Source organism: Balaenoptera ricei, chromosome 6 (genome assembly GCF_028023285.1).
Source record: "Balaenoptera ricei isolate mBalRic1 chromosome 6, mBalRic1.hap2, whole genome shotgun sequence".
Classification (NCBI taxonomy): domain Eukaryota; kingdom Metazoa; phylum Chordata; class Mammalia; order Artiodactyla; family Balaenopteridae; genus Balaenoptera; species Balaenoptera ricei.
The window spans coordinates 15,931,541-15,945,127 of record NC_082644.1 but is presented as its reverse complement, the minus strand read 5'-3'; the positions used below and the strand labels follow the sequence as shown (position 1 = coordinate 15,945,127).

General features: G+C 46.3%; 1 protein-coding gene across 3 annotated transcripts in view; it reads right to left on the bottom strand.

The window, feature by feature from the left end:
• PEBP4 (phosphatidylethanolamine binding protein 4) overlaps nucleotides 1–13,587 on the bottom strand; it is a 269,506-nt gene that overhangs the window by 86,051 nt on the left and 169,868 nt on the right. For all 3 annotated transcript variants that reach the window (XM_059926888.1, XM_059926889.1, XM_059926887.1), the window contains exon 4: nucleotides 12,928–13,026. In XM_059926888.1, the coding sequence (XP_059782871.1) occupies nucleotides 12,928–13,026 (99 nt within the window). The remainder of the gene's footprint in view (nucleotides 1–12,927; nucleotides 13,027–13,587) is intronic.

The following is a 13,587-nucleotide window of genomic DNA, read 5'->3' as shown; positions in this document are numbered from 1 at the left end:
CTCCACTGGGAGATCTAAGGAGCATCTCAGAATTAACAGGTCTGGGACAGAACGTGAGATTTCCACCCTCACACCCCAACTTGCCCACCCTCCAGTGTTCCCCATCTAAGGGAAGGCGCTGCCCTTCGCTCAGGCCCCGGATCTAAGAGCCGTCCTTGGACCACCCTTCACCCTCCGCCTCGAATCCATCGGTGGGCCCTGTTGGCTCTTAGCGTCACTAAAGACCCGAAGCTGTCCTCTCTGGTCCACTGCTCTCGCCTTGGTGCAAGCCGCCCTTATCCCTCCCGAAGGACAAAGGGCCTCTTGTGGTCACCCTGCTACCACCCTCTGCAGCAGTCAGAGTGACCATTAAAAACACAAAGTCATTTTCATCCTCCTGTTTAAAATCCTCCAACAGCCCATGTGCCAAACTCCCTGCCCAGGCCTGGACACAGGCCTATTTATTTATTCATTTATTTTTAAAATTTTATTGAAGTATAGTTGATTTACAAAGTTGTGTTAATTTCTGCTGTACAGCAAAGTGACTCAGTTATACACACACACACACACACACACACACACATATATGTATATATATATATATATATATGTATATACATTCTTTTTCATTTTCTTTTCCATTATGGTTTAGCACAGGATATTGCCTATAGTTCCCTGTGCTCTACAGTAGGACCTTGTTGTTTATCCATCCTATGTATAATAGTCTGCATCTTGGTCCGTGTCAATGTGGCTCTGCCTCTGCCTGCCACACCACCCCCCGTGGTGCTCCTGCCGAGCTGCATGCGGTGTCTCAACCCTTCTGTGTGTTCTGTGTGTCTCAGGCCGCTATGGACCATTACTTGCTCGGGCCCCTCTCCCTAAGAAGCCTTTCCATAACCTGCAAACACTTAGTTGCTTTATAGGAGTTAAGATCTCTAGATGAATGACACCTTCGAGGTCCAGAAAGAGCTGAGATTTATGACCACAGAGTCACTTCGAGAAACAGGAAAGGAAAATGTGGATTCCTGAATTTAGGTTGGTGAGTGTGATACCAGTCCACATCAAAATTCCATAACAATTTAATAAGCAGATGGTCTGAGACAACAGAGGAAACACTGAACAGAGCCTGCATAGGCTCACTGAAAACAAGTCACTCCCGACCGCTCAGATTTCTTTGTTCATGAATGCAGTGGTCCAGTGGACCAGGAGAAAGCGCTGAGTAAGCACAGTACAGCTTGACCGACCAAGGCTTTAGACCAAGTCAATCATGGTAGCCTTGTGGGCAAATATGGTTTCAATGACTATGGTGTTTGGTGGGTTTGTGGCTTAGTTAACAAACCATTCCTGAAGAGTGTTGACTCATAAATTAGTGTCAAGCTCAAGGGCAGTCCCTAGTGACATGCCATGGGATTCTCCCGTAGGCTCCACCTTGTTCAGTATCTTTATAGATAGCATGCTCACTGAACTTGTAGGGCACCCAAAGTTTCAAGGAACCGCTAATATGAAGGGTGACATAAAACAGTTAATTTTGGCAAATTTGGAAGGATGGGCTTGCATTGAAAAAAATTAAACTTAATAGGGATTAATCTCAAGTTCTATAGTTAGGTTCCAAATCAATTGCACAAGCACGGAATGGGGAAGATTTGGCCTAGCAGGAGTTCATGAAGGGAAAAGATCAGAGGAGATTTCATTAATTTTTAAGCTAATTTTAAGCTAATAATAGAATGTCAAACCATAATGCAAGAGTTAAGAAAGTTAATATAATCTTAGATCCACCATAGAAGTAGAGGCTTTTAGATCATTGAAGATTATAAATTCCCTTTTTCTGCATCAGTCAGACCACCCTCTGTTCATTCATTCATTCATTCATTCCTTCAGCATGTGTTCAGCACATCTTAGGCCATGGGTTTCATTCAAGCGCTGCAGATCAAATGTTTATAAAGTCAGATTCTTCCAGTGAAGAGTGCCTTGTGTAGTGAGGGGAGCAGAGAAGTAAATCAATGACTACAGTGCAGAGTAGAGAGGGCTAGGATGGAGGTAAGTCCCAAGAACCATGGGAGAAGAGAAGGTGGGCAAGGCGGAAGGCTCCACAGAAGAGGTGACCCTCGAGCAGGGTAGAACCCACCAGGCGAAAGGAAAGGAAAGAAGGAAGGGAGGGAGGGAGGGAAAGGAGGGAGGGAGGGAGGAAGAAAGGAAGGAAGGATGCATCTGGGATTGATAACCACCGCTTTGGGGCCTTGTTTATTTATTTCTGTCCTGAGACACTGAGAAGTCACTGAAGGCTTCAACTAGGGGAGTAACATGATCATATTTCAGTTTTAGAAGCATCACCCATGAAGGAAAGATACTTTTGTAGGGGATGAGGTTATAGGAGGGGGATCAGTTAGAAGGCTTTTGCAATAACTATCTAAGGAGAGGTGCTAAGGGCCTTAATTAGCTCAGCCATCTTGGCTTTTAATTCTATATTTACGATTCTTTTTTTCTACCCCATTCAAATGTCTGAGCTTTTGGTTATTCAGTTCTCTTCCTGGAATGCAGTCTCTTATATCCTTTGACTTTTCCAGGCCTGCTCATAATTCAAACCCCAGCACAACTCCTATCTCCACTGTGAAGTCATCACAATATGATATCACCCCATCCAGCCATCTATTCACTTGCCCAGCCACTATCTATCCATCCATCCATCTATCCATCCATCCATCCTTTCCTTCATTCTTTTATCCATTCATTCCTTCATGCCTTCATTCATTGATTCATTCCACATTGACTGAGGGCCTTCTATGTTCTGGGCACTGTGCTAAGTGCTCAGGATATAAGACACGATTCTGCCCTCTAGGGACTCATGGTCTAATAGGGAAAAGAGACTCATAAATAATAACAAACTCATATGACGAGGACGCTAACAGAGGTTTGACTGAGTGTGGTAGGAGCCCACGGTGGGACTGACTAACTCAGTCTGGGGGCGTCAGAGCAAGCTTTTCAGTGGAGGTGACATTTGAGCTGAGCCTTGAAGGAGGAGTAGTTGCCTCACTGCAAAGGGGAGAATGATCTGAACTCTCACAGCTATTTGAGTCTAAAGGGCCCAGTTGAGTTGATGCTAACACCCCGTGAGTTCTACTCTCTGTTTCCTATACATTAGCCCTGTCTTTCCAACGGGGGAGCAGAAAAAACACATTTTAAATCCACCTAACATTTATTCATCCAATTATCTATCTATCATCTATCTGTCTGTCTCTCTATGTATCTATCTATCTATGTATGTATCTATCATCTATCTGTGTATCTATGTATCTATCTATCTATGTATGTATCTATCATCTGTCTGTATATCTATGTATCTATCTATGTATGTATCTATCATCTATCTGTGTATCTATGTATCTATCTATCTATGTATCTATCATCTATCTGTGTATCTATGTATCTATTTATCTATGTATCCATCATCTGTCTGTGTATCTATGTATCAATCTATCTATGTATGTATCTATCATCTATCTGTGTATCTATGTATCTATCTATCTATGTATGTATCTATCATCTATCTGTGTATCTATGTATCTATCTATCTATCTATCTATGTATCTGTCATCTATCTGTGTATCTATGTATCTATCTATCTATCTATGTATCTATCATCTATCTATCATGTGTGTCTTACATTATTATTTTTTAATAGCCACAGTGCTGAGTACAGTGCAGGTTAAACAGCTGGTCCCAGCACTTCCTGGTTACGTCCTCTGCCTGCGATGGCTTTTCTCCCTTAAGGTCTTTTAAGTGATAACCATGTGGACAGTTCATTCTCCAGCCTGGCCCTTTTCTACCTCTTGGGAGTGACATAAGCTCTTTACTGCCAAAGGCTCAACTTCCTAAGTTTCCTGTGGAGGATTTACGGTGATAGTAGATGGAAGGAGTAGAGAACCAGCAAGTAGGTAGCGCCTACTAAGTGCCAGGTGCTGGGTATTTTACACACTTTATCTCATTGTGTCCTCACAACATTCCTGCTAATTTGATGCTAGTGTCCTCTTTTTTTTTTTTTTTTTTTTGACAAATGATATTTTTTGCAGACATGCCTATGTGGCTTATAAAATTCTTTTTTTTTTTTGCTAGTGTCCTCTTTAACAGTTGAGGGAACAAACTCAGAGTGGTGAATAATTTGCTCACAGTTAAGTCGGAGAAGCTGCCTCCCAGGTCCGTGCTCTAAAGCCCAGGGTCAGAGCTGTGCTACGGCTGGGGTGGGCACGCCAACAATGGAGGTGAAGGGTAGGGGGCCAGGAACCTCAAACCGCACCGCTCACACCAGCACCGCTGCCTTTTAGCAGCCGCACCTGGCCCTGACATAAGCTGTCACAGGGGCCAGGCCTGGGTAGCAGGGGGTGGAATCTACCTAAACTCTAGAGACCTAATGTGGTGTCATGATTATGCGTGCAGGCTCTGCGTTCAAATCTCAGTCAGTCATTCACCAGCTGTGGGGTCCTGGACAGTCACTTAACCCCTCTAGGCATTAATTTTCTTGTCTAGATTACCTCCTCTTCGGGCCTTTGTGAGGATGAAATGAGAAATTCATGAAAGCACAGTGCCCAGCACGACATGCTAAGCGTGCAAATATTTTACCTTCTTTTCTCTCTTCGTCTTCCCTTTCCTTTTTCTCCTTCCTTTTATTCTTCCTTCTTTAATCATTATTGTTGTTAACAATAATGTTATAAGGATATAAGTTCTAAGAGGAGTATCTCTACCCAGGAAGGGAAATATGGCAGGTGGAAACACTGCAGACACCAAGGGGCACATCTTACAGGTCATCTGCTCTATCTCCTGTGTGGGGGGGATTGGGGGGGGAACATTCCTGGGTCACCCATGACAAAGTACCTTCAGTGCTAAGTACTCCCTCCAGTGTGGAGTACGTGCTCAGTTCTTAGGCAGTTCAAGTTCTTAGAAAGTTCTTTCTCATATGGAGTCCAAACTGACTTCCATGTAAATTTCACCCACTGGTTCTAATTCTCCCCAGTAGAGCACAGCAGGACTTCCGTGTTTTCCAATTCGATTTCTTCAAATTTTAAAAGAAATCTTTGAAGGATCCTGAAAGTCAGTTCTCATGGCTTCCCTTGGTGGTTCCAACAGGCCAGCCATCCCCGCTCGCCTGCTGTGGTTTCTACAGAGCCTCACCTTTCTGGTTGTTTCAGTCATGCTGTTCACTGTCTTTCTTAAAATACCGTGGCCAGAACAAAAGACAGTATTCCAGGTGTAGTACACGCCATGCGCACCCACAGGACCTTCCTAGGATCCAGGAAGAATCACCATGTCGAATATGCTGCCACTGGCGCCCTTTGTCTCTGCCTCAGCACGTGTGCTCGGGGTGGGAGGCTGGGGCCCGGGGGATGGTGACGAGCCCAGGTTTCTCACGGCGGGGCAGGGGGTGGGGCTGGACGTCTGGTCTCAGCCTCAGCCATTTTACAGCTTTGCCCACGAAGGGGAGCCAGGGCGCAACCCTCTGTCCCTGTCAGAGCTGAGTTCAGAATTGGGTGAGCAAGACTCCTGTTCCCTTTGGGGCATCTATGGGTGTGTGTGCGAGTGAGGGGTAGGAGTGTGTGTGTGTGTGTGTGTGTGTGTGTGTGACAGAGAGAAAGGGAGAGAGAGAGAGAAAGAGTTTTCTGCCTGATCCAGGAATGCTCCTGGATGGCAGAATTGGTTTCCATAACGACTTTCTGATATAAACATATTTGATAAAAATAAGTTAACTGCGGAGCTGTGGTGGAGCGCAGATTCTCAGAGTGCAGAGAGAGAGAGAGAGGAAGAGAGAGGGAGAGAGAAGGCTCTTCAAAGAACAGCATTTCCCTTTTTTTTCACCCCTCCCGGTCAGCCTCCCTATACATACTTTCCATAAATCACCTAAAAAGCTTTGTTTCCCATCTTCCTGTATATCCTGGCCCTCTTCCTGCCTGTGCACATAATATTCATGTTCTCTCTCCCCCTTTCTCCTTAGTTACCTGAAGCACTACAGTATGTATGGGATAATATGATAAATTCATTTCCAATTCACTGCATTATCCCTTGAATATTTTAATGACTCATTGAATGGAGTAAAAAAAGCTATTTCAAATGAACAATTATGCTGCATTAGTCTAAGGGCTGATTATATTTAAACAGTGCTCACATGGATAACAGGACACAGCGACCTCGGCATCCGAGAGCTGATTTGGCTCTTATCTCCAAATAATTTTACACCACAAATTACCATGAAAACCTAAAGGGCTTTAAAAACATTCATCAAAAGATAATATTCCACTTTGTAGCAACATTTTATTTAAATTATTTTGAATGGGAGCGAAGGCATCTCTGTGGCGGGACAATGACAGCCAAGGTGGGATAGTGAGAGATAAGGAAATCGTGAGGGGTGCTGGGTTGGGTTAAAAATAAAAGTGGGAAGCGTTCGGGTCCTGACAGTGGGAGACACACCATAGGCCTGACTGGCACTTGCAGCCCAGCCCTGTGTGCCGGCTGTGATCTGGGGTGACTCCAGGGGACCCTGATCTGGACCAGGGGGTCACAGGGCAGTTCCCAGAGGCTGAATGATGGGGCAGACCCCCTTTCCCCCAACTACTTCCCCCACCAAAGCAAGTCTGGGTCAGGTTGTTGCCTCCAGGCTAGGCCTGGATCCATCTAGACTCCAGAGGCAAAAGGATGAGTTACTTCTGGGACTTCCCTGGTGGTCCGGTGGTTAAGAATCTGTCTTGCAATGCAGGGGACTCCAGTTCTATCCCTGGTCGGGGAGCTGAGGTCCTACATGCCACGGGGCAACTAAGCCCGCACACCGCAACTACTGAGCCCGCGCGTGTCACAATTAGGCACACCACAACTAGAGAGAAGCCCGCGGGTCGCAACGAAAGAAAGATCCTGCATGCCGCAACTGAGACCCGACGAGGCCAAAAATAAATAAATAAATAAAAATTAAAATAATAATAAAGAAAAGGGTGAGCTGGTTTTACCACATGGTTTGTGTGTTGGGGCGTTGCCTAGAGTTCTTACTTTGCAAAACGTGAGTCCAACAGCCTAAGGAAAGTTGCTAAATCATAAGTGGCTGCTGTGGTCAGATCTCAGAGTTGGGGTGGTGGGAGAGAGAGTCACATTGACCAAGGCCTACTCTTCTGTTCTGTGCCACGACCCGTAAACTCATCAAACATTGGGAAATAGATATTATTATCATGCCCATTTTAAGGATGAAGAAACTGAGGCTCAGAGATTCCCAACTGGAAGTGGCAGAGCCTGGAGCCTCCCTCAGTTCATCTGGGTGGCCACATACACGTCTGGTTTATAACCATGGCCTCTGCATTGTCCCCATCATCAAACACTCTTTAGGGCTCCTGGATCCAAACCGACATGCTCTTAGGGAGCATCTGCCATGCCTTGCAGGTGTTTATTACTTAAAATGGACCCTCACAGGGCAGGGCAAAGCGTGCACGGACATGCGCACAAATAGCAGCAGCAAAACTAAAAATACAGGTCTAAAGAAAGAAATGAATTAATTAATCCTATTTCCTTGGCTTGACCTCTTCATCTGAACATGCGGTCCTGATGAAGACTGTTTATTCTTCTTCTGTTTATTTATTTATTCTTCTTCTGTTTATTCTTGCTTCAGAGCATACAGAAAATCAGATTATATAATTATATATATATATTTAAATTTTTACTGGATCTGCTGCTTGATTGATTAGGAGCGAGGATAAATTTGCCCCTTTATATAGTGCTTTTCTCTAGGGAGGCTTCTCCTTGTTGCATATGTAATTTCCCTTTTTCCGTCTCAATCCGGAAGAGCAAGGATTTGTGTCAGTTTTACAGACAAGAAGCCACAACTTCAGAGAGGTCAAGTAACTTGCCTGAGATCTCTCAGCAGTGGGACCAATAATTCCAACACAAGAGTCCTGACACGTGCTAATCACCTAGCTGGAAAGCAAGGGGCTATGATCCCAGCTCTGTTTATTGGGTTACCCATTTATCTTATTCACCGAACATACTAAGAGGTCCTTTAAAAAAACACCTCTCATTATGGAAAAATCCAATGCTATAGAAAAGTAGACAGAATAATGAGCCCTTAAGGTCCTTTTAATTCAGCCCAGAATTGCTTGCACTTACAGCTGCCAAAGGTTGAGGGCACTGAATGAAAGGGAAACATGAACTTGCCGTTTCCTTTTCTTTCTTAAAACAAAAAAGATATTCAGGACAAATTTTAGAATCATTGACAGTTTCTATGAAGATTTTCTTTTTTGGAAGAAAAAAGGTACCCTTGTCTCCTTAATTGTTCTTGGTGTTCTTTGTCACCAATCATGATAGTCTTTGTGGAAAGTATTAATATACCATCTTCCTGTGTTCAATATTCCCATTAACAATAAAAAACGTAATGAAAATATCTGCATGAAAAGCCCTGAGCACTAATTTCAGAGACAAATAGAAGATGAACCACCAATAAGCATTTCTTCTGAAATGAATGCTGCAAATTAATTGATATCTTAATTAGGCTTTAGCACGAAGATTATTAATTAGATTGAATTAGAACTGAAAGCATCTTAAAGGAAAAGCTGGGGATGTGGCACTGGGGGGAAGAAAAGATGTTATGTGTCAATGTTCTGTTCGAAATCTTTTTCGCTCAATGAGAGATTTTCGAAGAGGGGACCCAGAAAGACAGCACGCTTTATTTATCAGTCCCTCCCTGCCCTGGTCTGGCCAGGTTTGGGGACTAAAGTCTAGTCTTCTCCGTGAGTGAATAAGAACCCACGGGTATAGGAAGTTCCGGGCCCAGCCACCTCCAGGTGCCCTCATAACCCTACCCGCACGCTGCAGCCTCCTTCCTCTGCCCTCCTAGAGTAGAAGCCACCAGGGGGCAGGGAGTCCCCCTATTTTGTTTGTGGTTGTAACCCCAGTGCTAGTGCAGTTTCTGACTTTGAGCAATCATGATAACATCACAGCAAACAGTTATATAGAACTTCCTATGTGTTCTGGGTCCTGTTCTAAACACTTTACTTAAGAAAACTCGTTTAAGCATCAATAACAACAGTGTGAGGCAGGGACTGTTGGGATTCCCACTTTACAAGCGAGCAAACTGAGACACAGGTTGAGCAACTCCCCTCCGCCCACCCCCACCCAACCCAAATCACAAAGCTAATACTGGTGGATTCAGATTCGAACCACAAGTCTGGGTCCAGATTCCTCACCCTGAAACACTATGCCATAACAAATAATGGTCAATCCACACTTGTTGAATGACATGAACGGGGGTGCCATGAATGCCTGGTGCCTCCTGAAGGACTTCTCTCTAGTTCCTAGTTTTTATTTAAGGACTAGAGCTTTACCCTACTCTGTCCTAGACCCCTCCAGTCTCTCACTGGGGGTTGCAAATGTTTCACATATTCCTAAGACCTGGTTTATATTCTGTTTCAACCTGGACAGACAGTCCAAAAATTGTCCCTACTGAGGGGCTCCCATGGCCATGGGGCAGCCCACCACCCAATTAGGTCTGAGTCCCGAATAACACGGCCAGCCTAGGTTCCACCAAGTTTGCCTCTGTGGCCATTGTGAATCGCAGGGCCACTGTCATTCTATATCTGCAGTGACTTCATGGCATGCCTTATTGCTGAGGTCGCTTGCTGCTGAGGGTTATGATAATATGCAGGGTTTGCTTTTATGGGGTGGGGGGTCCAAGATATTTATCAAGTGTATTTTATTTACCAAGACAGCATTCCCTGGGGAGGTTCCCTGGAAGCATCAACCCGTAAAAGGTAACCAGGAACAGAGCCCTGGGGTGACGGGGGCTCTGTTTCTGATTATGCTTACCATTTTACAGAAAGGGCACCATGACATGCCCCTCGCCACAGTGGAGCTGATGAGAGAGATGTGGTGTGAAGCCTGACCACATGGGATGGTGGTTTGGAGTTTGGTCGCCTGGATTGAAGACCCACCTCTACAACCCCCTAGCTGAGAGACTGCCTCATTCGATCTCACCAGGCTTTGTTTCCCCATCTGTAAAATGGGGATAATGCCTGGTTCACACAGTGATTGCAAGGATTAAAAGGAAATTGTGCAAATTGCTTCACAGATAGGTGATATTAACAACAACCCAGGCATTCTGAATCTGCCGTCTTCCTTCCAGTTGCTAAACCCCTCCTGGATGCCTGTTGAATGCAGATGCCCTGTTCTCTCCAGACTGACCCAAGTGGTGCCCAGGAATCTGCATTTTAACAAGCTCGCCAGCAGATTCGAAAGTGCTCTAATGTTGGAGACTGACAGCTATCACCAACACACAGGAAGTGCTTCTGGGTTTGGTTAGAGCCCTCTCTTCCTTTGGCCGTGGTCCACAGCCTGAGACCTACACTGGCCTGGTTTTTCTACTGGCTGTGCAGCTGGCAGAATGCGGGGGCCGGCGGGCAGGCCGAGTGGACATAGCTGGGGAGAGCTGCTGCTTCCTACTGGACCCTTGCATCAGGGCAAGTGGGTGAAAACGCGGCGGAAACCCAAGCTTCCTCCGGCCTGAGCGGGAAAGCTGAGGGCCGCACCCGGGCAGGTGGCCCTGGTAAGCTCTGTGGCTTAGTGGTCTCGCCGGCCAGCTGCCACCTGCCACCTGCTCTGCTTCTAAGCTGGGCTGCTGGGCCTAAACCCATGTTGGCACCACAAGGCTTGTGCGAGAGAACTGTCCTGTCCTGTATTGGGGGAGGGGAGCGGGCAGGGGAGACTTCAGGCTTGGAAGAGAGGAAGCCTCATGGGTCCAAGGCCCCTTCTACTCTGAAGTGATTCCATCCACATTCCATTTCATTCTAGCTTCTGAAATTGGGACTCAGAATTGCCCAGTAGAACCTTCTTACAGGCAGCCCTGTGCATGGGGGCAGACTGTAAATATGATGACCAGAGCAGTATTCTTTTTTTTTTTTTTTTTTTTTTTTTTTAATTTTTTTTTTTATAGCTACTTTATTTATTTATTTATTATTTATTTTTGGCTGTGTTGGGTCTTCGGTTCGTGCGAGGGCTTTCTCCAGTTGCGGCAAGCGGGGGCCACTCTTCATCGCGGTGCGGGGACCGCTCTTCATCGCGGTGCGCGGGCCTCTCACTATCGCGGCCTCTCCCGTTGCGGGGCACAGGCTCCAGACGCGCAGGCTCAGTAGTTGTGGCTCACGGGCCCAGCCGCTCCGCGGCATGTGGGATCTTCCCAGACCAGAGCTCGAACCCGTGTCCCCTGCATTAGCAGGCAGACTCTCAACCACTGCGCCACCAGGGAAGCCCCAGAGCAGTATTCTTTTCTTGAGAGTTTCACCCCCTTGTGGCCAACTTGTGCCTGTGCTGTAATTTGGGGCAGGATCCAGTATCTTTCCCTTTTGTGCTCTCAGCTCCCCTCCCTCCACTGAAGTCAGGTCTCTCCCCCAGCTCTTCCCTTTCGCATGTTTATGGTGTTTCCAAGGCTCTCCATGAGGCCGAGAGGGGCACTTGGCCAGGGAAGGGTGATGGAGCAATGACCCTACTTTCCCTCAACAGCCCGGCTTGGCCTCTGTCCCAGAAGCTGCTGCCACAAGTCTCCCTGGAGGGAGCCCCTTCTTAGGCCGTAGCCAGAGCTGTCCCTGAAAACGGGCTGTTCCCCTGAGCATCCTGTGAAGGGCCTGTGGTCACTGGGAGGGGGTTGGTTGCCAGGGTAACCCCACACACACCATCACGTCCCCACTCCAGAGGTTGTGAGAGCCCAGCCTTGCCAGGAGAGTCAATAGCTAGTACAGACCGGTACCCCTTCTTCTGCCCCGTAGCTTTAGAAGGAAAAACACAAAGTCCTTATAGTGGTGGTATGTGCTGTGTTTTACAGAGTGCTCTTAGGACACTCTAATTGGATGATCACGACAACCACATAGCAGAGGTAACACGGTTCCCACCTTACAGATAAAGACGAAACGCCGAGAGGGACTCCATGACATGATGGAGATCATTGAGGTGGGAACCAGCCCAGCCTGGATCCAAACTTAGTCTTTCTAGGTCTGGGTTCCCGCTGTCTTACAGGGTTGGTGCCTTTGCACATGTGATGCAAAGGCCATCGGCAGGCTTTCTAGGCACAAGATGCGTGGATGCCTGATGCTAGTGTGGGTTTTCCCAAAGTGCACTGCCACGTGCTTGTGAACAAAAGATTCAACAGTCAAGTGAGATTGGAAAAGAAATGCATGTTATATAATGCATACTAACATATTAAAAGTTCTAAAGGGCCCTTCGGTGAGGAATGGGATTAATACATTTTAACCCAGAGTCTCTGAAACTTGCCTGGCAATGGAGCCTTTTTGGTTTTTGTTTTTTCACCTAATGCGCATTAACAAGCCACCAGATTTGCGTCCCTCAGACCTGCTCTGGAAAGGCTGAGCCGGGCTCCTTTGTCATTATGGTTGACGAGAAAAGGACAAAAATGAGGGGAGGCCACCTTGTTTCTGTACAAAGAAAAAGAGATTGCTACGCCTCCTCCATGCCCCTCGGCCCATCAGCAGGAGATGCTGCAAGAGTCCCCTGCCACCTGGACTATGCAGAATCACCTGGTGCCCCCAAAATCCAGGCCCCTGGCAGTGGTGTGCTGGAGCCAATTGTTACACTTTCAGAAAATTTGTGATTCAGTCATTAAATCGTTAACTTGTAATTGGTCATGGTGGGAGTCTTTCTTTACACTACAGAAATCAGCAAACACTACAAATGCGGGCTTTCTCCCTGCTTATCCTGAGATAAGGATATCCTGATCCTGTGTATCACTGATCCTGGGTCATTTTCTGAAATTATTAGAAAGCATGGGCGACGCTGTGACAGCTGGGTGCTGGGGGCGACCTGACACGGAAGTCCTTGCTCATCAGAGTCCCCAACCCTCCTGAATGAGAGCTGAGAACTGCGCAGAATGATAATCCTCCAGCCCCAATCTCCAGTGAATCAGAAAGTGCCTTCTGGCCTGCTTACCTTGATATCTGTCACCAGCCAATGTCTCCAGAATCGAGCTTTGGGAGAAGACCTGCTGGGGGCATCTGGATCCACCATCACCAGGATATAGGTTGCACCCTGTAACACATTCACCAGAAAGAAGTGTAGCATCGTGACTAGAATTTGGAAAGGAAATCTACAAGGTGCAGACTCTCCTTTTACCTCAATTCCAGCCGAGAGTGGCTGACCAACACCTAAAGCTTCCTACTTGATTCATCCCTGTTCTCATGACATTCCCCTTGTGTCACATGCTTATTCTCAGAGAAATGAAGTCTATTAAGTAGGCAGCTTAATAGCTTGGCTTTCCCTTTATAAAGAAGAATAAATCAAACAAGCATATTTACTCGGCACCTAGAAGTCTGTAACATCATGCCAGGAGCTGTGGAGGAAACAAAGAAACCTAAAACAGGGCTTCTGCTCTCAGGAAGTTGAGTTGGAGCGACTTGCCCATTCACTCAGCAAATACAGGGGAGCTTACTCCGTGTCTGGAACTGTACCCATTGCAAGGAATTCTCAGATTCATTCATCTCTTCAATAAGCATTTACTGAACACCTATTATGTGCCAGAAGCTGTTCTAGGTGCTGGGAATCCAACAGAGAACAAGCGAGTGTGACCCATACTTTCAGGAAGATTTTACT